General features: G+C 28.6%; 1 protein-coding gene and 1 long non-coding RNA gene across 2 annotated transcripts in view; both read left to right on the top strand.

Annotated features, from left to right (window-relative positions):
• Positions 1 to 27655, top strand: LOC143202555 (uncharacterized). Its single transcript, XM_076414158.1, has 7 exons — positions 1 to 160; positions 215 to 290; positions 352 to 404; positions 27162 to 27197; positions 27260 to 27371; positions 27429 to 27499; positions 27558 to 27655. Exons 1-7 carry the CDS (start codon positions 95 to 97, stop codon positions 27573 to 27575), a joined length of 432 nt encoding a protein of 143 aa, XP_076270273.1. The 5' UTR covers positions 1 to 94; the 3' UTR covers positions 27576 to 27655.
• Positions 1 to 27728, top strand: part of LOC143202557 (uncharacterized) — a 75050-nt gene that overhangs the window by 1966 nt on the left and 45356 nt on the right. The window lies entirely within an intron of this gene.

Below are 27728 nucleotides of genomic sequence, written 5' to 3' on the forward strand. Positions count from 1 at the left end.
TCGCTACCTTCTGCGTTATTTATACCCGAACTAATTGAAACTTTTGTCTTTTCTCGTTCTTTTTTTCACCAACGTCGATAGTGCATGCAAAAAAATGAAAAAATGCGGTGTTATTGTCGTTTTGTGTGTGTTAATTTTGATCAATGACGTTGTAGCTCGGGTAAGTGTTTTGTGACAAGTTTCTGTAGATTTGAGTCGATTTTTTTGGGTACAGATGACAGAGAAACAACTACAGGCAGCAGTTAAGTTGGTGAGGAACATGTGTACGGGAAAAACTAAGGCCACAGCTGGTGAGGATTACATTCTTTTGCGAATATCATAATTTTTAAATAATGTTAATTCTCTTTTTAGATGATATTGATAAAATGCATAAAGGCGACTGGGAGGTAGATCACAACGCAATGGTATGCGTTAAAAACCGTCAAATCAAATTTTAATCGTTAAATTTCGAAATATTTAAACGTATCGCAGTTTTTCCATGCAAATGGTCGGAAATTTTGCGATTTTTTGCCATTTTCAATGTATTTCTTAATAAATAATAAATTGTGTACAATGTGTAGATTCTAACATATATTATAAAAAGTATATTTTCAAATAACTGATGGATCTCGGTTTTTCTTACATATCTTTGAAACGAACAGTTCTAAAGCAATTTAACATGTATTTTCGTTTCTCTCGCCCCAGAATACATATATTCTGAGAGTTTAATCTTTATCCGAGATATTTAAAAATATCGCAATTTTTCCATGCAAATGGTCGGAAAATTTGCGATTTTTTGCCATTTTCAATATTTTTATTCCCATTTCTATTCAAATAAACTTAGGTTAATATAAATTACTAGGTTTATGAAGAATTTTACGCTGAATCGAATGGTGGTATAATAAATTGTGCACAATGTTTAGTTTCAAAAAACAGACGGATCTCGGTTTTTCTTACATATCTTTGAAACGGTCAGTTCTAAAGCAATTTAACATGGATTTTCGTTTTCTTCACCCAAAAACACTTATTTTCTGGGAATTTTATATTTATGCGAGATATTTAAAATTATCGCAATTTTTCCATGCAAATGGTCGGAAAATTTGCGATTTTTTGCCATTTTCAATAATTTTATTCCCATTTCTATTCAAATAAACTTAGGTTAATATAAATTACTAGGTTTATGAAGAATTTTACGCTGAATCGAATGGTGGTATAATAAATTGTGCACAATGTTTAGTTTCTAAGATATATGATAAAAAACAGATGGATCTCGGTTTTTCTTACATATCTTTGAAACGGTCAGTTCAAAAGCAATTTAACATGGATTTTCGTTTCTCTCACCCCAAAATACATATATTTTGAAAGTTTTATCTTTATCCGAGATATTTAAAAATATCGCCGTTTTTCCATGCAAATGGTCGGAAATTTTGGGAGTTTTTGCCATTTTCAATGATTTTGTTCCCATTTCTGATCAAGTAATCTCATGTTAATATAAATTACCAGGTTTATAAAGAATTTTACGCTGAATCGAATGGTGGTATAATAAATTGTGCACAATGTTTAGTTTCTAAGATATATGATAAAAAACCGATGGATCTCGGTTTTCCTTACATATCCTTGAAACGGTCAGTTCAAACGCAATTTAACATGGATTTTCGCTTTCTTCACCCAAAAACACATATATTCTGGGAATTTTATCTTTATCCGAGATATTTAAAATTATCGCAATTTTTCCATGCAAATGGTCGGAAAATTTGCGATTTTTTGCCATTTTCAATATTTTTATTCCCATTTCTATTCAAATAAACTTAGGTTAATATAAATTACTAGGTTTATGAAGAATTTTACGCTGAATCGAATGGTGGTATAATAAATTGTGTACAATGTGTAGATTATAACATATATTATAAAAAGTGTATTTTCAAAAAACTAATGGGTCTCGGTTTTTCTTACATATCTTTGAAACGGTCAGTTCTAAAGCAATTTAACATGGATTTTCGTTTTCTTCACCCAAAAATACTTATTTTCTGGGAATTTAATCATTATCCGAGATATTTAAAAATATCGCAATTTTTCCATGCAAATGGTCGGAAAATTTGCGATTTTTTGCCATTTTCAATATTTTTATTCCCATTTCTATTCAAATAAACTTAGGTTAATATAAATTACTAGGTTTATGAAGAATTTTACGCTGAATCGAATGGTGGTATAATAAATTGTGCACAATGTTTAGTTTCTCAGATATATGATAAAAAACAGATGGATCTCGGTTTTTCTTACATATCTTTGAAACGGTCAGTTCTAAGGCAATTTAACATGGATTTTCGTTTTCTTCACCCAAAAACACTTATTTTCTGGGAATTTTATCTTTATTCGAGATATTTAAAAATATCGCAATTTTTCCATGCAAATGGTCGGAAAATTCGCGATTTTTTGCCATTTTCAATATTTTTATTCCCATTTCTATTCAAATAAACTTAGGTTAATATAAATTACTAGGTTTATGAAGAATTTTACGCTGAATCGAATGGTGGTATAATAAATTGTGCACAATGTTTAGTTTCTAAGATATATGATAAAAAACAGATGGATCTCGGTTTTTCTTACATATCTTTGAAACGGTCAGTTCTAAGGCAATTTAACATGGATTTTCGTTTTCTTCACCCAAAAACACTTATTTTCTGGGAATTTTATCTTTATTCGAGATATTTAAAAATATCGCATTTTTTCCATGCAAATCGTCGGAAAATTCGCGATTTTTTGCCATTTTCAATATTTTTATTCCCATTTCTATTCAAATAAACTTAGGTTAATATAAATTACTAGGTTTATGAAGAATTTTACGCTGAATCGAATGGTGGTATAATAAATTGTGCACAATGTTTAGTTTCTAAGATATATGATAAAAAACAGATGGATCTCGGTTTTTCTTACATATCTTTGAAACTGTCAGTTCTAAAGCAATTTAACATGGATTTTCGCTTTCTTCACCCAAAAACACATATTTTCTGGGAATTTTATATTTATCCGAGATATTTAAAAATATGGCAATTTTTCCATGCAAATGGTCGGAAAATTTGCGATTTTTTGCAATTTTCAATATTTTTATTCCTATTTCTATTCAAATAAACTTAGGTTAATATAAATTACTAGGTTTATGAAGAATTTTACGCTGAATCGAGTGGTGATATAATAAATTGTGCACAATGTTTAGTTTCTAAGATATATGATAAAAAAACAGATGGATCTCGGTTTTTCTTACATATCTTTGAAACGGTCAGTTCAAAAGCAATTTAACATGGATTTTCGTTTCTCTCACTCCAAAATACATATATTTTGAAAGTTTTATCTTTATCCGAGATATTAAAAAATATCGCCGTTTTTCCATGCAAATGGTCGGAAATTTTGGGATTTTTTGCCATTTTCAATTATTTTGTTCCCATTTCTGATCAAGTAATCTCACGTTAATATAAATTACCAGATTTATAAAGAATTTTACGATGAATCGAATGGTGATATAATAAGTTGTGCACAATGTTTAGTTTCTAAGATATATGATAAAAAACCGATGGATCTCGGTTTTCCTTACATATCTTTGAAACGGTCAGTTCAAACGCAATTTAACATGGATTTTCGTTTTCTTCACCCAAAAAACACATATCTTCTGGGAATTTTATCTTTATCCGAGATATTTAAAATTATCGCAATTTTTCCATGCAAATGGTCGGAAAATTTGCGATTTTTTACCATTTTCAATATTTTTATTCCCATTTCTATTCAAATAAACTTAGGTTAATATAAATTACTAGGTTTATGAAGAATTTTACGCTGAATCGAATGGTGGTATAATAAATTGTGCACAATGTTTAGTTTCTAAGATATATGATAAAAAACAGATGGATCTCGGTTTTTCTTACATATCTTTGAAACAGTCAGTTCTAAAGCAATTTAACATGGATTTTCGTTTTCTTCACCCAAAAACACTTATTTTCTGGGAATTTTATCTTTATTCGAGATATTTAAAAATATCGCAATTTTTCCATGCAAATGGTCGGAAAATTCTCGATTTTTTGCCATTTTCAATATTTTTATTCCCATTTCTATTCAAATAAACTTAGGTTAATATAAATTACTAGGTTTATGAAGAATTTTACGCTGAATCCAATGGTGGTATAATAAATTGTGCACAATGTTTAGTTTCTAAGATATATGATAAAAAACAGATGGATCTCGGTTTTTCTTACATATCTTTGAAACGGTCAGTTCTAAAGCAATTTAACATGGATTTTCGCTTTCTTCACCCAAAAACACATATTTTCTGGGAATTTTATCTTTATCCGAGATATTTGAAATATGGCAATTTTTCCATGCAAATGGTCGGAAAATTCGCGATTTTTTGCCATTTTCAATATTTTTATTCCCATTTCTATTCAAATAAACTTAGGTTAATATAAATTACTAGGTTTATGAAGAATTTTACGCTGAATCGAATGGTGGTATAATAAATTGTGCACAATGTTTAGTTTCTAAGATATATGATAAAAAACAGATGGATCTCGGTTTTTCTTACATATCTTTGAAACGGTCAGTTCTAAGGCAATTTAACATGGATTTTCGTTTTCTTCACCCAAAAACACTTATTTTCTGGGAATTTTATCTGTATTCGAGATATTTAAAAATATCGCAATTTTTCCATGCAAATGGTCGGAAAATTCGCGATTTTTTGCCATTTTCAATATTTTTATTCCCATTTCTATTCAAATAAACTTAGGTTAATATAAATTACTAGGTTTATGAAGAATTTTACGCTGAATCGAATGGTGGTATAATAAATTGTGCACAATGTTTAGTTTCTAAGATATATGATAAAAAACAGATGGATCTCGGTTTTTCTTACATATCTTTGAAACGGTCAGTTCTAAAGCAATTTAACATGGATTTTCGTTTTCTTCACCCAAAAACACTTATTTTCTGGGAATTTTATCTTTATCCGAGATATTTAAAAATATCGCAATTTTTCCATGCAAATGGTCGGAAAATTTGCGATTTTTTGCCATTTTCAATATTTTTATTCCCATTTCTATTCAAATAAACTTAGGTTAATATAAATTACTAGGTTTATGAAGAATTTTACGCTGAATCGAATGGTGGTATAATAAATTGTGCACAATGTTTAGTTTCTAAGATATATGATAAAAAACAGATGGATCTCGGTTTTTCTTACATATCTTTGAAACGGTCAGTTCAAAAGCAATTTAACATGGATTTTCGTTTCTCTCACTCCAAAATACATATATTTTGAAAGTTTTATCTTTATCCGAGATATTTAAAAATATCGCCGTTTTTCCATGCAAATGGTCGGAAAATTTGCGATTTTTTGCCATTTTCAATTATTTTGTTCCCATTTCTGATCAAGTAATCTCACGTTAATATAAATTACCAGGTTTATAAAGAATTTTACGATGAATCGAATGGTGGTATAATAAATTGTGCACAATGTTTAGTTTCTAAGATATATGATAAAAAACCGATGGATCTCGGTTTTCCTTACATATCTTTGAAACGGTCAGTTCAAACGCAATTTAACATGGATTTTCGTTTTCTTCACCCAAAAAACACATATCTTCTGGGAATTTTATCTTTATCCGAGATATTTAAAATTATCGCAATTTTTCCATGCAAATGGTCGGAAAATTTGCGATTTTTTACCATTTTCAATATTTTTATTCCCATTTCTATTAAAATAAACTTAGGTTAATATAAATTACTAGGTTTATGAAGAATTTTACGCTGAATCGAATGGTGGTATAATAAATTGTGTACAATGTGTAGATTCTAACATATATTATAAAAAGTGTATTTTCAAAAAACTGATGGATCTTGGTTTTTCTTACATATCTTTGAAACGGTCAGTTCTAAAGCAATTTAACATGGATTTTCGTTTTCTTCACCCAAAAATACTTATTTTCTGGGAATTTAATCATTATCCGAGATATTTAAAAATATGGCAATTTTTCCATGCAAATGGTCGGAAAATTTGCGATTTTTTGCCATTTTCAATATTTTTATTCCCATTTCTATTCAAATAAACTTAGGTTAATATAAATTACTAGGTTTATGAAGAATTTTACGCTGAATCGAATGGTGGTATAATAAATTGTGCACAATGTTTAGTTTCTAAGATATATGATAAAAAACAGATGGATCTCGGTTTTTCTTACATATCTTTGAAACGGTCAGTTCAAAAGCAATTTAACATGGATTTTCGCTTTCTTCACCCAAAAACACATATTTTCTGGGAATTTTATCTTTATCCGAGATATTTAAAAATATGGCAATTTTTCCATGCAAATGGTCGGAAAATTTGCGATTTTTTGCCATTTTCAATATTTTTATTCCCATTTCTATTCAAATAAACTTAGGTTAATATAAATTACTAGGTTTATGAAGAATTTTACGCTGAATCGAATGGTGGTATAATAAATTGTGCACAGTGTTTAGTTTCTAAGATATATGATAAAAAACAGATGGATCTCGGTTTTTCTTACATATCTTTGAAACGGTCAGTTCTAAAGCAATTTAACATGGATTTTCGTTTTCTTCACCCAAAAACACTTATTTTCTGGGAATTTTATCTTTATCCGAGATATTTAAAAATATCGCAATTTTTCCATGCAAATGGTCGGAAAATTCGCGATTTTTTGCCATTTTTAATATTTTTATTCCCATTTCTATTCAAATAAACTTAGCTTAATATAAATTACTAGGTTTATGAAGAATTTTACGCTGAATCGAATGGTGGTATAATAAATTGTGCACAATGTTTAGTTTCTAAGATATATGATAAAAAACAGACGGATCTCGGTTTTTCTTACATATCTTTGAAACGGTCAGTTCTAAAGCAATTTAACATGGATTTTCGTTTTCTTCACCCAAAAACACTTATTTTCTGGGAATTTTATCTTTATCCGAGATATTTAAAAATATGGCAATTTTTCCATGCAAATGGTCGGAAAATTCGCGATTTTTTGCCATTTTCAATATTTTTATTCCCATTTCTATTCAAATAAACTTAGGTTAATATAAATTACTAGGTTTATGAAGAATTTTACGCTGAATCTAATGGTGGTATAATAAATTGTGCACAATGTTTAGTTTCTAAGATATATGATAAAAAACAGACGGATCTCGGTTTTTCTTACATATCTTTGAAACGGTCAGTTCTAAAGCAATTTAACATGGATTTTCGTTTTCTTCACCCAAAAACACTTATTTTCTGGGAATTTTATCTTTATCCGAGATATTTAAAAATATGGCAATTTTTCCATGCAAATGGTCGGAAAATTCGCGATTTTTTGCCATTTTCAATATTTTTATTCCCATTTCTATTCAAATAAACTTAGGTTAATATAAATTACTAGGTTTATGAAGAATTTTACGCTGAATCGAATGGTGGTATAATAAATTGTGCACAATGTTTAGTTTCTAAGATATATGATAAAAAACAGATGGATCTCGGTTTTTCTTACATATCTTTGAAACGGTCAGTTCAAAAGCAATTTAACATGGATTTTCGTTTCTCCCACCCCAAAATACATATATTTTGAAAGTTTTATCTTTATCCGAGATATTTAAAAATATCACCGTTTTTCCATGCAAATGGTCGGAAATTTTGGGATTTTTTGCCATTTTCAATGATTTTGTTCCCATTTCTGATCAAGTAATCTCATGTTAATATAAATTACCAGGTTTATAAAGAATTTTACGGTGAATCGAATGGTGGTATAATAAATTGTGCACAATGTTTAGTTTCTAACATATATGATAAAAAACAGATGGATCTCGGTTTTTCTTATATATATTTGAAACGGTCAGTTCAAAAGCAATTTAACATGGATTTTCGCTTTCTTCACCCAAAAACACATATTTTCTGGGAATTTTATCTTTATCCGAGATATTTAAAAATATGGCAATTTTTCCATGCAAATGGTCGGAAAATTTGCGATTTTTTGCCATTTTCAATATTTTTATTCCCATTTCTATTCAAATAAACTTAGGTTAATATAAATTACTAGGTTTATGAAGAATTTTACGCTGAATCGAATGGTGGTATAATAAATTGTGCACAATGTTTAGTTTCTAAGATATATGATAAAAAACAGATGGATCTCGGTTTTTCTTACATATCTTTGAAACGGTCAGTTCAAAAGCAATTTAACATGGATTTTCGTTTCTCTCACCCCAAAATACATATATTTTGAAAGTTTTATCTTTATCCGAGATATTTAAAAATATCGCCGTTTTTCCATGCAAATGGTCGGAAATTTTGGGATTTTTTGCCATTTTCAATGGTTTTGTTCCCATTTCTGATCAAGTAATCTCATGTTAATATAAATTACCAGGTTTATAAAGAATTTTACGGTGAATCGAATGGTGGTATAATAAATTGTGCACAATGTTTAGTTTCTAAGATATATGATAAAAAACCGATGGATCTCGGTTTTTCTTACATATCTTTGAAGCGGCCAGTTCTAGAGCAATTTAACATGGATTTTCGCTTTCTTCACCCAAAAACACATATTTTCTGGGAATTTTATCTTTATCCGAGATATTTAAAAATATGGCAATTTTTCCATGCAAATGGTCGGAAAATTTGCGATTTTTTGCCATTTTCAATATTTTTATTCCTATTTCTATTCAAATAATCTTAGGTTAATATAAATTACTAGGTCTTTGAAGAATTTTACGCCGAATAGAGTGGCGGTATAATAAATTGTGTACAATGTGCAGTTTCTAGGATATATTATAAAAAGCGTATTTTCAAAAAACTGATAGATCTCGGTTTTTCTTACATATCTTTGAAGCGGCCAGTTCTAGAGCAATCTAACATGGATTTTCGTTTTCTTCACCCAAAAACACATATTTTCTGGGAATTTTATCTTTATCCGAGATTTGTAAAAATATATAAATTTTTCCATGCAAATGGTCGGAAAATTTGCGTTTTTTTGCCATTTTCAATGTTTTTGTCCCCATTTCTATTCAAATAATCTTAGGTTAATATAAATTACTAGGTCTTTGAAGAATTTTACGCCGAATCGAATGGTGGTATAATAAATTGTGTACAATGTACAGTTTCTAGGATATATTATAAAAAGTGTATTTTCAAAAAACTGATAGATCTCGGTTTTTCTTACATATCTTTGAAACGGTCAGATCTAAAGCAATTTAACATGGATTTTCGTTTTTTTTCATCCAAAAACACATATTTTCTGGGAATTTTATCTTTATCCGAGATATTTAAAAATATGGCAATTTTTCCATGCAAATGGTCGGAAAATTTGCGATTTTTTGCCATTTTCAATATTTTTATTCCTATTTCTATTCAAATAAACTTAGGTTAATATAAATTACTAGGTTTATGAAGAATTTTACGCTGAATCGAATGGTGGTATAATAAATTGTGTACAATGTACAGTTTCTAGGATATATTATAAAAAGTGTATTTTCTAAAAACTGATAGATCTCGGTTTTTCTTACATATCTTTGAAACGGTCAGATCTAAAGCAATTTAACATGGATTTTCGTTTTTTTCATCCAAAAACACATATTTTCTGGGAATTTTATCTTTATCCGAGATTTTTAAAAATATATCAATTTTTCCATGCAAATGGTCGAAAATTTGCGATTTTTTGCCATTTTCAATATTTTTATTCCTATTTCTATTCAAATGAACTTAGGTTAATATAAATTATTAGGTTTATGAAGAATTTTACGCTGAATCGAATGGTGGTATAATAAATTGTGTACAATATGCAGTTTCTAGGATATATTATAAAAAGTGTATTTTCAAAAAACTGATAGATCTCGGTTTTTTTACATATCTTTGAAACGGTCAGTTCTAAAGCAATTTAACATGGATTTTCGTTTTCTTCGCCCAAAAACACTTATTTTCTGGGAATTTTATCTTTATCCGAGATATTTAAAATTATGGCAATTTTTCCATGCAAATGGTCGGAAAATTTGCGATTTTTTGCCATTTTCAATATTTTTATTCCCATTTCAATTCAAATAAACTTAGGTTAATATAAATTATTAGGTTTATGAAGAATTTTACGCTGAATCGAAAGGTGGTATAATAAATTGTGTACAACGTGCAGTTTCTAGGATATATTATAAAAAGTGTATTTTCAAAAAACTGATAGATCTCGGTTTTTTTTACATATCTTTGAAACGGTCAGTTCTAAAGCAATTTAACATGGATTTTCGTTTTCTTCACCCAAAAACACATATTTTCTGGGAATTTTATATTTATCCGAGATATTTAAAAATATGGCAATTTTTCCATGCAAATGGTCGGAAAATTTGCGATTTTTTGCCATTTTCAATATTTTTATTCCTATTTCTATTCAAATAAACTTAGGTTAATATAAATTACTAGGTTTATGAAGAATTTTACGCTGAATCGAATGGTGGTATAATAAATTGTGCACAATGTTTAGTTTCTAAGATATATGATAAAAAACAGATGGATCTCGGTTTTCTTACATATCTTTGAAACGGTCAGTTCAAAAGCAATTTAACATGGATTTTCGTTTCTCCCACCCCAAAATACATATATTTTGAAAGTTTTATCTTTATCCGAGATATTAAAAAATATCGCCGTTTTTCCATGCAAATGGTCGGAAATTTTGGGATTTTTTGCCATTTTCAATTATTTTGTTCCCATTTCTGATCAAGTAATCTCACGTTAATATAAATTACCAGATTTATAAAGAATTTTACGATGAATCGAATGGTGATATAATAAGTTGTGCACAATGTTTAGTTTCTAAGATATATGATAAAAAACAGATGGATCTCGGTTTTTCTTACATATCTTTGAAACGGTCAGTTCAAAAGCAATTTAACATGGATTTTCGCTTTCTTCACCCAAAAACACATATTTTCTGGGAATTTTATCTTTATCCGAGATATTTAAAAATATGGCAATTTTTCCATGCCAATGGTCGGAAAATTCGCGATTTTTTGCCATTTTCAATATTTTTATTCCCATTTCTATTCAAATAAACTTAGGTTAATATAAATTACTAGGTTTATGAAGAATTTTACGCTGAATCGAATGGTGGTATAATAAATTGTGCACAATGTTTAGTTTCTAAGATATATGATAAAAAACAGATGGATCTCGGTTTTTCTTACATATCTTTGAAACGGTCAGTTCAAAAGCAATTTAACATGGATTTTCGTTTCTCTCACCCCAAAATACATATATTTTGAAAGTTTTATCTTTATCCGAGATATTTAAAAATATCGCCGTTTTTCCATCCATGCATTTTTCCATGCGGTCGGAAAATTCGCGATTTTTTGCCATTTTCAATATTTTTATTCCCATTTCTATTCAAATAAACTTAGGTTAATATAAATTACTAGGTTTATGAAGAATTTTACGCTGAATCGAATGGTGGTATAATAAATTGTGTACAATGTGCAGTTTCTATGATATATTATAAAAAGTGTATTTTCAAAAAACTGATAGATCTCGGTTTTTCTTACATATCTTTGAAACGGTCAGTTCTAGAGCAATTTAACATGGATTTTCGTTTTCTTCACCCAAAAACACATATTTTCTGGGAATTTTATCTTTATCCGAGATATTTAAAATTATCGCAATTTTTCCATGCAAATGGTCGGAAAATTTGCGATTTTTTGCCATTTTCAATATTTTTATTCCCATTTCAATTCAAATATACTTAGGTTAATATAAATTACTAGGTTTATGAAAAATTTTACGCTGAATCGAATGGTGGTATAATAAATTGTGTACATTGTGCAGTTTCTAGGATATATTATAAAAAGTGTATTTTCAAAAAACTGATAGATCTCGGTTTTTCTTACATATCTTTGAAACGGCCAGTTCTAGAGCAATCTAACATGGATTTTCGTTTTCTTCACCCAAAAACACATATTTTCTGGGAATTTTATCTTTATCCGAGATTTTTAAAAATATATCAATTTTTCCATGCAAATGGTCGAAAATTTGCGATTTTTTGCCATTTTCAATATTTTTATTCCTATTTCTATTCAAATGAACTTAGGTTAATATAAATTATTAGGTTTATGAAGAATTTTACGCTGAATCGAATGGTGGTATAATAAATTGTGTACAATATGCAGTTTCTAGGATATATTATAAAAAGTGTATTTTCAAAAAACTGATAGATCTCGGTTTTTTTACATATCTTTGAAACGGTCAGTTCTAAAGCAATTTAACATAGATTTTCGTTTTCTTCGCCCAAAAACACTTATTTTTTGGGAATTTTATCTTTATCCGAGATATTTAAAATTATCGCAATTTTTCCATGCAAATGGTCGGAAAATTTGCGATTTTTTGCCATTTTCAATATTTTTATTCCCATTTCAATTCAAATAAACTTAGGTTAATATAAATTATTAGGTTTATGAAGAATTTTACGCTGAATCGAATGGTCGTATAATAAATTGTGTACAATGTGCAGTTTCTAGGATATATTATAAAAAGTGTATTTTCAAAAAACTGATAGATCTCGGTTTTTCTTACATATCTTTGAAACGGTCAGTTCTAAAGCAATTTAACATGGATTTTCGTTTTTTTCATCCAAAAACACATATTTTCTGGGAATTTTATCTTTATCCGAGATTTTTAAAAATATATCAATTTTTCCATGCAAATGGTCGAAAATTTGCGATTTTTTGCCATTTTCAATATTTTTATTCCTATTTCTATTCAAATGAACTTAGGTTAATATAAATTATTAGGTTTATGAAGAATTTTACGCTGAATCGAATGGTGGTATAATAAATTGTGCACAATGTTTAGTTTCTAAGATATATGATAAAAAACAGATGGATCTCGGTTTTTCTTACATATCTTTGAAACGGTCAGTTCAAAAGCAATTTAACATGGATTTTCGTTTTCTTCACCCAAAAACGCTTATTTTCTGGGAATTTTATCTTAAAATAAAATTTATGGGAATTTATCTTAAAAATATCGCAATTTTTCCATGCAAATGGTCGGAAAATTCGCGATTTTTTGCCATTTTCAATATTTTTATTCCCATTTATATTCAAATAAACTTAGGTTAATATAAATTACTAGGTTTATGAAGAATTTTACGCTGAATCGAATGGTGGTATAATAAATTGTGCACAATGTTTAGTTTCTAAGATATATGATAAAAAACAGATGGATCTCGGTTTTACTTACATATCTTTGAAACGGTCAGTTCTAAAGCAATTTAACATGGATTTTCGTTTTCTTCACCCAAAAACACTTATTTTCTGGGAATTTTATCTTTATTCGAGATATTTAAAAATATAGCAATTTTTCCATGCAAATGGTCGGAAAATTCGCGATTTTTTGCCATTTTCAATATTTTTATTCCCATTTCTATTCAAATAAACTTAGGTTAATATAAATTACTAGGTTTATGAAGAATTTACGCTGAATCGAATGGTGGTATAATAAATTGTGCACAATGTTTAGTTTCTAAGATATATGATAAAAAACAGATGGATCTCGGTTTTTCTTACATATCTTTGAAACGGTCAGTTCAAAAGCAATTTAACATGGATTTTCGTTTCTCCCACCCCAAAATACATATATTTTGAAAGTTTTATCTTTATCCGAGATATTAAAAAATATCGCCGTTTTTCCATGCAAATGGTCGGAAATTTTGGGATTTTTTGCCATTTTCAATTATTTTGTTCCCATTTCTGATCAAGTAATCTCACGTTAATATAAATTACCAGGTTTATAAAGAATTTTACGGTGAATCGAATGGTGGTATAATAAATTGTGCACAATGTTTAGTTTCTAAGATATATGATAAAAAACAGATGGATCTCGGTTTTTCTTACATATCTTTGAAACGGTCAGTTCAAAAGCAATTTAACATGGATTTTCGCTTTCTTCACCCAAAAACACATATTTTCTGGGAATTTTATATTTATCCGAGATATTTAAAAATATGGCAATTTTTCCATGCAAATGGTCGGAAAATTTGCGATTTTTTGCCATTTTCAATATTTTTATTCCCATTTTTATTCAAATAAACTTAGGTTAATATAAATTACTAGGTTTATGAAGAATTTTACGCTGAATCGAATGGTGGTATAATAAATTGTGCACAATGTTTAGTTTCTAAGATATATGATAAAAAACAGATGGATCTCGGTTTTTCTTACATATCTTTGAAACGGTCAGTTCAAAAGCAATTTAACATGGATTTTCGTTTCTCCCACCCCAAAATACATATATTTTGAAAGTTTTATCTTTATCCGAGATATTTAAAAATATCGCCGTTTTTCCATGCAAATGGTCGGAAATTTTGGGATTTTTTGCCATTTTCAATGATTTTGTTCCCATTTCTGATCAAGTAATCTCATGTTAATATAAATTACCAGGTTTATAAAGAATTTTACGGTGAATCGAATGGTGGTATAATAAATTGTGCACAATGTTTAGTTTCTAACATATATGATAAAAAACAGATGGATCTCGGTTTTTCTTACATATCTTTGAAACAGTCAGTTCAAAAGCAATTTAACATGGATTTTCGTTTCTCTCACCCCAAAATACATATATTTTGAAAGTTTTATCTTTATCCGAAATATTTAAAAATATCGCCGTTTTTCCATGCAAATGGTCGGAAAATTCGCGATTTTTTGCCATTTTCAATATTTTTATTCCCATTTCTATTCAAATAAACTTAGGTTAATATAAATTACTAGGTCTTTGAAGAATTTTACGCCGAATAGAGTGGCGGTATAATAAATTGTGTACAATGTGCAGTTTCTAGGATATATTATAAAAAGTGTATTTTCAAAAAACTGATAGATCTCGGTTTTTCTTACATATCTTTGAAGCGGCCAGTTCTAGAGCAATCTAACATGGATTTTCGTTTTTTTCATCCAAAAACACATATTTTCTGGGAATTTTATCTTTATCCGAGATTTTTAAAAATATATCAATTTTTCCACGCAAATGGTCGAAAATTTGCGATTTTTTGCCATTTTCAATATTTTTATTCCAATTTCTATTCAAATAAACTTAGGTTAATATAAATTACTAGGTTTATGAAGAATTTTACGCTGAATCGAATGGTGGTATAATAAATTGTGTACAATGTGCAGTTTCTAGGATATATTATAAAAAGTGTATTTTCAAAAAACTGATAGATCTCGGTTTTTTTACATATCTTTGAAATGGTCAGTTCTAAAGCAATTTAACATGGATTTTCGTTTTCTTCACCCAAAAACACTTATTTTCTGGGAATTTTATATTTATCCGAGATATTTAAAGATATGGCAATTTTTCCATGCAAATGGTCGGAAAATTTGCGATCTTTTGCCATTTTCAATATTTTTATTCCCATTTCAATTCAAATATACTTAGGTTAATATAAATTACTAGGTTTATGAAAAATTTTACGCTGAATCGAATGGTGGTATAATAAATTGTGTACATTGTGCAGTTTCTAGGATATATTATAAAAAGTGTATTTTCAAAAAACTGATAGATCTCGGTTTTTCTTACATATCTTTGAAACGGCCAGTTCTAGAGCAATCTAACATGGATTTTCGTTTTCTTCACCCAAAAACACATATTTTCTGGGAATTTTATCTTTATCCGAGATATTTAAAATTATCGCAATTTTTCCATGCAAATGGTCGGAAAATTTGCGATTTTTTGCCATTTTCAATATTTTTATTCCCATTTCAATTCAAATATACTTAGGTTAATATAAATTACTAGGTTTATGAAAAATTTTACGCTGAATCGAATGGTGGTATAATAAATTGTGTACATTGTGCAGTTTCTAGGATATATTATAAAAAGTGTATTTTCAAAAAACTGATAGATCTCGGTTTTTCTTACATATCTTTGAAACGGCCAGTTCTAGAGCAATCTAACATGGATTTTCGTTTTCTTCACCCAAAAACACATATTTTCTGGGAATTTTATCTTTATCCGAGATTTTTAAAAATATATCAATTTTTCCATGCAAATGGTCGAAAATTTGCGATTTTTTGCCATTTTCAATATTTTTATTCCTATTTCTATTCAAATGAACTTAGGTTAATATAAATTATTAGGTTTATGAAGAATTTTACGCTGAATCGAATGGTGGTATAATAAATTGTGTACAATATGCAGTTTCTAGGATATATTATAAAAAGTGTATTTTCAAAAAACTGATAGATCTCGGTTTTTTTACATATCTTTGAAACGGTCAGTTCTAAAGCAATTTAACATAGATTTTCGTTTTCTTCGCCCAAAAACACTTATTTTTTGGGAATTTTATCTTTATCCGAGATATTTAAAATTATCGCAATTTTTCCATGCAAATGGTCGGAAAATTTGCGATTTTTTGCCATTTTCAATATTTTTATTCCCATTTCAATTCAAATAAACTTAGGTTAATATAAATTATTAGGTTTATGAAGAATTTTACGCTGAATCGAATGGTCGTATAATAAATTGTGTACAATGTGCAGTTTCTAGGATATATTATAAAAAGTGTATTTTCAAAAAACTGATAGATCTCGGTTTTTCTTACATATCTTTGAAACGGTCAGATCTAAAGCAATTTAACATGGATTTTCGTTTTTTTTCATCCAAAAACACATATTTTCTGGGAATTTTATCTTTATCCGAGATTTTTAAAAATATATCAATTTTTCCATGCAAATGGTCGAAAATTTGCGATTTTTTGCCATTTTCAATATTTTTATTCCTATTTCTATTCAAATGAACTTAGGTTAATATAAATTATTAGGTTTATGAAGAATTTTACGCTGAATCGAATGGTGGTATAATAAATTGTGCACAATGTTTAGTTTCTAAGATATATGATAAAAAACAGATGGATCTCGGTTTTTCTTACATATCTTTGAAACGGTCAGTTCTAAAGCAATTTAACATGGATTTTCGTTTTCTTCACCCAAAAACGCTTATTTTCTGGGAATTTTATCTTAAAATAAAATTTATGGGAATTTATCTTAAAAATATCGCAATTTTTCCATGCAAATGGTCGGAAAATTCGCGATTTTTTGCCATTTTCAATATTTTTATTCCCATTTATATTCAAATAAACTTAGGTTAATATAAATTACTAGGTTTATGAAGAATTTTACGCTGAATCGAATGGTGGTATAATAAATTGTGCACAATGATTAGTTTCTAAGATATATGATAAAAAACAGATGGATCTCGGTTTTACTTACATATCTTTGAAACGGTCAGTTCTAAAGCAATTTAACATGGATTTTCGTTTTCTTCACCCAAAAACACTTATTTTCTGGGAATTTTATCTTTATTCGAGATATTTAAAAATATAGCAATTTTTCCATGCAAATGGTCGGAAAATTCGCGATTTTTTGCCATTTTCAATATTTTTATTCCCATTTCTATTCAAATAAACTTAGGTTAATATAAATTACTAGGTTTATGAAGAATTTACGCTGAATCGAATGGTGGTATAATAAATTGTGCACAATGTTTAGTTTCTAAGATATATGATAAAAAACAGATGGATCTCGGTTTTTCTTACATATCTTTGAAACGGTCAGTTCAAAAGCAATTTAACATGGATTTTCGTTTCTCCCACCCCAAAATACATATATTTTGAAAGTTTTATCTTTATCCGAGATATTTAAAAATATCGCCGTTTTTCCATGCAAATGGTCGGAAATTTTGGGATTTTTTGCCATTTTCAATTATTTTGTTCCCATTTCTGATCAAGTAATCTCACGTTAATATAAATTACCAGGTTTATAAAGAATTTTACGGTGAATCGAATGGTGGTATAATAAATTGTGCACAATGTTTAGTTTCTAAGATATATGATAAAAAACAGATGGATCTCGGTTTTTCTTACATATCTTTGAAACGGTCAGTTCAAAAGCAATTTAACATGGATTTTCGCTTTCTTCACCCAAAAACACATATTTTCTGGGAATTTTATCTTTATCCGAGATATTTAAAAATATGGCAATTTTTCCATGCAAATGGTCGGAAAATTTGCGATTTTTTGCCATTTTCAATATTTTTATTCCTATTTCTATTCAAATAAATTTAGGTTAATATAAATTACTAGGTTTATGAAGAATTTTACGCTGAATCGAATGGTGGTATAATAAATTGTGTACAATGTGCAGTTTCTAGGATATATGATAAAAAACAGATGGATCTCGGTTTTTCTTACATATCTTTGAAACGGTCAGTTCAAAAGCAATTTAACATGGATTTTCGTTTCTCCCACCCCAAAATACATATATTTTGAAAGTTTTATCTTTATCCGAGATATTTAAAAATATCGCCGTTTTTCCATGCAAATGGTCGGAAATTTTGGGATTTTTTGCCATTTTCAATGATTTTGTTCCCATTTCTGATCAAGTAATCTCACGTTAATATAAATTACCAGATTTATAAAGAATTTTACGATGAATCGAATGGTGATATAATAAGTTGTGCACAATGTTTAGTTTCTAACATATATGATAAAAAACAGATGGATCTCGGTTTTTCTTACATATCTTTGAAACAGTCAGTTCAAAAGCAATTTAACATGGATTTTCGTTTCTCTCACCCCAAAATACATATATTTTGAAAGTTTTATCTTTATCCGAAATATTTAAAAATATCGCCGTTTTTCCATGCAAATGGTCGGAAAATTCGCGATTTTTTGCCATTTTCAATATTTTTATTCCCATTTCTATTCAAATAAACTTAGGTTAATATAAATTACTAGGTCTTTGAAGAATTTTACGCCGAATAGAGTGGCGGTATAATAAATTGTGTACAATGTGCAGTTTCTAGGATATATTATAAAAAGTGTATTTTCAAAAAACTGATAGATCTCGGTTTTTCTTACATTTCTTTGAAACGGTCAGATCTAAAGCAATTTAACATGGATTTTCGTTTTTTTCATCCAAAAACACATATTTTCTGGGAATTTTAACTTTATCCAAGATATTTAAAAATATGGCAATTTTTCCATGCAAATGGTCGGAAAATTTGCGATTTTTTGCCATTTTCAATATTTTTATTCCTATTTCTATTCAAATAAACTTAGGTTAATATAAATTATTAGGTTTATGAATAATTTTACGCTGAATCGAATGGTGGTATAATAAATTGTGTACAATGTACAGTTTCTAGGATATATTATAAAAAGTGTATTTTCAAAAAACTGATAGATCTCGGTTTTTCTTACATTTCTTTGAAACGGTCAGATCTAAAGCAATTTAACATGGATTTTCGTTTTTTTCATCCAAAAACACATATTTTCTGGGAATTTTATCTTTATCCGAGATTTGTAAAAATATATCAATTTTTCCATGCAAATGGTCGGAAAATTTGCGTTTTTTTGCCATTTTCAATGTTTTTGTCCCCATTTCTATTCAAATAATCATAGGTTAATATAAATTACTAGGTCTTTGAAGAATTTTACGCCGAATCGAATGGTGGTATAATAAATTGTGTACAATGTACAGTTTCTAGGATATATTATAAAAAGTGTATTTTCAAAAAACTGATAGATCTCGGTTTTTCTTACATTTCTTTGAAACGGTCAGATCTAAAGCAATTTAACATGGATTTTCGTTTTTTTCATCCAAAAACACATATTTTCTGGGAATTTTATCTTTATCCGGGATTTTTAAAAATATGGCAATTTTTCCATGCAAATGGTCGGAAAATTTGCGATTTTTTGCCATTTTCAATATTTTTATTCCTATTTCTATTCAAATAAACTTAGGTTAATATAAATTATTAGGTTTATGAATAATTTTACGCTGAATCGAATGGTGGTATAATAAATTGTGTACAATGTACAGTTTCTAGGATATATTATAAAAAGTGTATTTTCAAAAAACTGATAGATCTCGGTTTTTCTTACATTTCTTTGAAACGGTCAGATCTAAAGCAATTTAACATGGATTTTCGTTTTTTTCATCCAAAAACACATATTTTCTGGGAATTTTATCTTTATCCGAGATATTTAAAAATATGGCAATTTTTCCATGCAAATGGTCGGAAAATTTGCGATTTTTTGCCATTTTCAATATTTTTATTCCTATTTCTATTCAAATAAACTTAGGTTAATATAAATTATTAGGTTTATGAAAAATTTTACGCTGAATCGAATGGTGGTATAATAAATTGTGTACAACGTGCAGTTTCCATGATATATTATAAAAAGTGTATTTTCAAAAAACTAATGGCTCTCGGTTTTTCTTACATATCTTTGAAACGGTCAGTTCTAAAGTAATTTAACATGGATTTTCGTTTTTTTCATCCAAAAACACATATTTTCTGGGAATTTTATCTTTATCCGAGATTTTTAAAAATATATCAATTTTTCCACGCAAATGGTCGAAAATTTGCGATTTTTTGCCATTTTCAATATTTTTATTCCTATTTCTATTCAAATAAACTTAGGTTAATATAAATTACTAGGTTTATGAAGAATTTTACGCTGAATCGAATGGTGGTATAATAAATTGTGTACAACGTGCAGTTTCTAGGATATATTATAAAAAGTGTATTTTCAAAAAACTGATAGATCTCGGTTTTTTTTACATATCTTTGAAACGGTCAGTTCTAAAGCAATTTAACATGGATTTTCGTTTTCTTCGCCCAAAAACACTTATTTTCTGGGAATTTTATCTTTATCCGAGATATTTAAAAATATGGCAATTTTTCCATGCAAATGGTCGGAAAATTTGCGATTTTTTGCCATTTTCAATATTTTTATTCCCATTTCAATTCAAATATACTTAGGTTAATATAAATTACTAGGTTTATGAAAAATTTTACGCTGAATCGAATGGTGGTATAATAAATTGTGTACATTGTGCAGTTTCTAGGATATATTATAAAAAGTGTATTTTCAAAAAACTGATAGATCTCGGTTTTTTTTACATATCTTTGAAACGGTCAGTTCTAAAGCAATTTAACATGGATTTTCGTTTTCTTCACCCAAAAACACATATTTTCTGGGAATTTTATCTTTATCCGAGATATTTAAAATTATGGCAATTTTTCCATGCAAATGGTCGGAAAATTTGCGATTTTTTGCCATTTTCAATATTTTTATTCCCATTTCAATTCAAATATACTTAGGTTAATATAAATTATTAGGTTTATGAAAAATTTTACGCTGAATCGAATGGTGGTATAATAAATTGTGTACAATGTGCAGTTTCTATGATATATTATAAAAAGTGTATTTTCAAAAAACTGATAGATCTCGGTTTTTCTTACATATCTTTGAAACGGTCAGTTCTAAAGCAATTTAACATGGATTTTCGTTTTCTTCACCCAAAAACACATATTTTCTGGGAATTTTATCTTTATCCGAGATATTTAAAATTATCGCAATTTTTCCATGCAAATGGTCGGAAAATTTGCGATTTTTTGCCATTTTCAATATTTTTATTCCCATTTCTATTCAAATAAACTTAGGTTAATATAAATTACTAGGTTTATGAAGAATTTTACGCTGAATCCAATGGTGGTATAATAAATTGTGCACAATGTTTAGTTTCTAAGATATATCATAAAAAACAGATGGATCTCGGTTTTTCTTACATATCTTTGAAACGGTCAGTTCAAAAGCAATTTAACATAGATTTTCGTTTCTTCACCCCAAAATACATATTTTCTGGGAATTTTATATTTATCCGAGATATTTAAAAATATGGCAATTTTTCCATGAAAATGGTCGGAAAATTTGCGATTGTTTGCCATTTTCAATATTTTTATTCCCATTTCTATTCAAATAAACTTAGGTTAATATAAATTACTAGGTTTATGAAGAATTTTACGCTGAATCGAATGGTGGTATAATAAATTGTGTACAATGTGCAGTTTCTATGATATATTATAAAAAGTGTATTTTCAAAAAACTGATAGATCTCGGTTTTCCTTACATATCTTTGAAACGGTCAGTTCTAAAGCAATTTAATATGGATTTTCGTTTTTTTCACCCAAAAACACATATTTTCTGGGAGTTTTATCTTTATCCGAGATATTTAAAAATATCACAATTTTTCCATGCAAATGGTCGGAAAATTTGCGTTTTTTTGCCATTTTCAATGTTTTTGTTCCCATTTCTATTCAAATAATCTTAGGTTAATATAAATTACTAGGTTTATGAAGAATTTTACGCTGAATCGAATGGTGGTATAATAAATTGTGTACAATGTGCAGTTTCTAGGATATATTATAAAAAGTGTATTTTCAAAAAACTGATAGATCTCGGTTTTTCTTACATATCTTTGAAACGGTCAGTTCTAAAGCAATTTAACATGGATTTTCGTTTTCTTCACCCAAAAACACTTATTTTCTAGGAATTTTATCTTTATCCAAGATATTTAAAAATATGGCAATTTTTCCATGCAAATGGTCGGAAAATTTGCGATTTTTTGCCATTTTCAATATTTTTATTCCCATTTCTATTCAAATAAACTTAGGTTAATATAAATTACTAGGTTTATGAAGAATTTTACGCTGAATCGAATGGTGGTATAATAAATTGTGCACAATGTTTAGTTTCTAAGATATATGATAAAAAACAGATGGATCTCGGTTTTTCTTACATATCTTTGAAACGGTCAGTTCAAAAGCAATTTAACATGGATTTTCGCTTTCTTCACCCAAAAACACATATTTTCTGGGAATTTTATATTTATCCGAGATATTTAAAAATATGGCAATTTTTCCATGCAAATGGTCGGAAAATTTGCGATTTTTTGCCATTTTCAATATTTTTATTCCTATTTCTATTCAAATAAACTTAGGTTAATATAAATTACTAGGTTTATGAAGAATTTTACGCTGAATCGAATGGTGGTATAATAAATTGTGTACAATGTGCAGTTTCTATGATATATTATAAAAAGTATATAAAAAAAGTGTATTTTCAAAAAACTGATAGATCTCGGTTTTCCTTACATATCTTTGAAACGGTCAGTTCTAAAGCAATTTAATATGGATTTTCGTTTTTTTCACCCAAAAACACATATTTTCTGGGAGTTTTATCTTTATCCGAGATATTTAAAAATATCACAATTTTTCCATGCAAATGGTCGGAAAATTTGCGTTTTTTTGCCATTTTCAATGTTTTTGTTCCCATTTCTATTCAAATAATCTTAGGTTAATATAAATTACTAGGTTTATGAAGAATTTTACGCTGAATCGAATGGTGGTATAATAAATTGCGCACAATGTGTAGTTTCTAAGATATATTATAAAAATTGTATTTTCAAAAAACTGATGGATCTCGGTTTTTCTTACATATCTTTGAAACGGTCAGTTCTAAAGCAATTTAACATGGATTTTCGTTTTTTTCACCCAAAAGCACATATTTTCTGGGAGTATTATCTTTATCCGAGATATTCAAAAATATCGCGATTTTTCCATGCAAATGGTCGGAAAATTTGCAATTTTTGACCATTGTCAATGTTTCTGATCCCATATCTATTCAAATAAACTTAGATTAATATATATTACTAGTTTTATGAAGAATTTTACGCTGAATCGTATGGTGGTATAATAAATTGTGTACAATGTGTAGTTTCTAAGATATATTATAAAAATTGTATTTTCAAAAAACTGATGGATCTCGGTTTTTCTTACATATCTTTGAAACGGTCAGTTCTAAAGCAATTTAACATGGATTTTCGTTTTTTTCACCCAAAAGCACATATTTTCTGGGAGTATTATCTTTATCCGAGATATTCAAAAATATCGCGATTTTTCCATGCAAATGGTCGGAAAATTTGCGATTTTTGGCCATTTTCAATGTTTCTGTTCCCATATCTATTCAAATTATCTTAGGTAAATATAAATTACTAGGTTTATGAAGAATTTTACGCTGAATCGAATGGTGGTATAATAAATTGTGTACAATGTGCAGTTTCTATGATATATTATAAAAAGTGTATTTTCAAAAAACTGATAGATCTCGGTTTTTCTTACATATCTTTGAAACGGTCAGTTCTAAAGCAATTTAACATGGACTTTCGTTTTTTTCACCCAAAAGCACATATTTTCTGGGAGTATTATCTTTATCCGAGATATTCAAAAATATCGCGATTTTTCCATGCAAATGGTCGGAAAATTTGCGATTTTTGGCCATTTTCAATGTTTCTGTTCCCATATCTATTCAAATTATCTTAGGTAAATATAAATTACTAGGTTTATGAAGAATTTTACGCTGAATCGAATGGTGGTATAATAAATTGTGTACAATGTGCAGTTTCTAGGATATATTATAAAAAGTGTATTTTCAAAAAACTGATAGATCTCGGTTTTTCTTACATATCTTTGAAACGGTCAGTTCTAAAGCAATTTAACATGGATTTTCGTTTTCTTCACCCGAAAACACTTATTTTCTAGGAATTTTATCTTTATCAGAGATATTTAAAAATATCGCAATTTTTCCATGCAAATGGTCGGAAAATTTGCGATTTTTTGCCATTTTCAATATTTTTATTCCCATTTCTATTCAAATAAACTTAGGTTAATATAAATTACTAGGTTTATGAAGAATTTTACGCTGAATCGAATGGTGGTATAATAAATTGTGTACAATGTGCAGTTTCTATGATATATTATAAAAAGTATATAAAAAAAAGTGTATTTTCAAAAAACTGATAGATCTCGGTTTTTCTTACATATCTTTGAAACGGTCAGTTCTAAAGCAATTTAACATGGATTTTCGTTTTCTTCACCCAAAAACACATATTTTCTGGGAATTTTATCTTTATCCGAGATATTTAAAATTATCGCAATTTTTCCATGCAAATGGTCGGAAAATTTGCGATTTTTTGCCATTTTCAATATTTTTATTCCTATTTCTATTCAAATAAACTTAGGTTAATATAAATTACTAGGTTTATGAAGAATTTTACGCTGAATCGAATGGTGGTATAATAAATTGTGTACAATGTGCAGTTTCTATGACATATTATAAAAAGTGTATTTTCAAAAAACTGATAGATCTCGGTTTTTCTTACATATCTTTGAAACGGTCAGTTCTAAAGCAATTTAACATGGATTTTCGTTTTTTTTTTCACCCCAAGACACATATTTTCTGGGAGTTTTATCTTTATCCGAGTTATTAAAAATTATAGCCGTTTTTCCATGCAAATGGTCGGAATATTTGCGATTTTTTGACATTTTCAATATTTTTGTTCCCATTTCTGTTAAAAGAATCTCAGGTTAATGTAACTTACTATGCTTTTAAAGAATTTTACGGTGAATCGAATGGTGGTACAGCAAATTTTATACAGTCTTTAGTTTTTAAGATATATTATAAAAAGTGTTCAAAGAAACTGATGGATCTCGGTTTTTCTTATATATATTTTAATTCCTACCATGACTAACATATTGTTGATAAACACCGCCATATTCCAAGATGATAATACTTTCATACACACAGTCAAAAAGATTTAATCTCGGTTTGGTTTGGTACCATCTTCCGTACACATAATACAAAGTTTTGAAACATTCTCGCAATTATTTTGATGGCCTATAATTTTGCTCAAAGAAAAGTAAGTGTGGCTTTCATAAAAAGTGCATTTGGTCTTTATATTTGTTTTCCTTATGATTGAAAAATTATATCGTCTAAATGGTGACCGAGAGTTTCAATGCGAAGAAACTTACGACTCGTTTTAATTCATTTTTCATGACATCCTGCAACATCTGAGGCTAAATTTCTTCAATTTTCTGACGAATATTGTCTTTAAGATGTTGAATCGTTTGGGGCTTATTAACATAAATTTTTTCTTTTAAAAAACGCCATAAGAAAAAGTATGATGCTGTTAAATTCGGAGATCTGGCTGGTTATGCTAAATCGCCACTTTGCGAAACTAGCTATCGTGGAAATAAGTTATTAAATTATTGAATTGTTGAACGAGCAGTGTGTGCTCTGGTCGCATCTTGCTGAAACCACATACACTTTTGTCCTTGCTCTTCCATTTCAGGCACAAGAAAATTTAGAATCATGTCTTGGTACCCTTCAGCAGTAAGAGAAAGTATAAAACCTTGGTTATTTAAAAAAAATTCGGACCAATGTTGTTTTCAGTGTGAATACCTCACCATAGAGTTGTTTTTAGTGGATATAATGATTTTTCATGAATTAATTGCGGATTCTGTTTTCCCCAGAACCGACCGTTCTATTTATTGACGCGCCACTGAGAAGAAAATGGTCTCCAGGCAGACTTAGGATTGCATTACTGTACTCAACTCGTCGATCAGTATCTCTCGGTAGCAATTTTTAGACTAAATGAATTTTGGACGGGAGCATTTTCAAATCAGTTTTCAAAATTCGCCTTAAACTGCGTGCAGAAATGTGTAACTGGGCATCACGTCTCCGAATTGATGTTTCTAGAGACACTATCACGCACCAGAGCCACATTTTCAGCGTTACGAGATGTCCGTTGTCTTCCAGAACGAGGCCTGTCTGCTGTCATACTGTACTGTCGAAAATTTGGATGTAAACGATAAATTGTGGTTTTGTGAGGCACTAGATGTTTAGGATATTCTTGAGGCAATTTCCGCTGAGTAGCGATAATTAAACAATTAGTTTCAATAAATATTGTCACTATATTTGCTCTTTCTTGTGGCGTATATTTATCCATAATAAACCTTGGACGTCTACACAACACAATAGTTAAAGAGAAATTGAGCTAAACATCAAAATGGTAGCGGGAGTTTTGCCCCATCTGTTATATTGTCATAATATAATGTGTGTCATAATATGCTCATATATATAGCCAAAAATGTTCAATCCCTAGTCAGCACCATCGCCAAGTCTCAACATAATTGAACCATTATGTTCTAGAGGTGTCATTGAGGAGTAGATTTCCATCTTTAGCATCAATGAAGCAATTGGTGGATGTTTTGGTACAAGAATAGGAAAATATTCCATTGAAAACTATTCAAACAGTATTCCACAAAGAATTATAAGCTGTTTTATAAGAAGATAGTGGCTCAAAACCTTATTTGAAAATAAATCCCATATTATTTGGTCAATTCCACGTATATAAAATATAATGTTATGGCAAAATTATTAGCTTTCTATATGAAATAGAATTGTTTTCTACAAGTTGTAATTGTTTTGATGTTTCAGTGTTATATGTGGTGTTCTTTAAATATGTACAAATTGGTAAGAAGATAACTTGTGCATATAACTTTCTAAATGAATGATATTTTCATTCTCATTCTCAGATGGATAAAAACAACAGATTTGATCGAAAATCCGCAGACGCACAACTGGCTCAGCTACCAGAAAGTATGCAGAAGTATGTCAATAAATGTATTGGCCAATGTGAAAATGCGGGTATGTGATAATATGTTTTATATTTTAAGTTCAGACTAACATTTTTAACTAATATAGCTACAAATTTTGATGATAAATGCTATGCAGCGTGGGAATACTCAAAATGCATGTACTTTTGTGATCCAGAGGTAAGCTCACCATAAACTCAAAATATCCTGTTCATATTCAGTTTTATCTCAATTTTAGAAATACTTCTTACCATAAGCTAATAGAAGTTATGTCATAAATGAAGATGCAGTGAGACTCGAATTTATCTAAATAAAATAATGTTATTGAAACAATAATGCATTTTTTTTATTTTATCCCAAGTAAATATAAAAACAAACGATCTTGCCCTTTTTACCACATATTAAAGTT

The sequence above is a fragment of the Rhynchophorus ferrugineus genome, unplaced genomic scaffold, assembly GCF_030347505.1.
Source record: "Rhynchophorus ferrugineus isolate W39M unplaced genomic scaffold, kcgeb_rfMv2 rfM9, whole genome shotgun sequence".
NCBI classification, from domain to species: Eukaryota; Metazoa; Arthropoda; class Insecta; order Coleoptera; family Curculionidae; genus Rhynchophorus; species Rhynchophorus ferrugineus.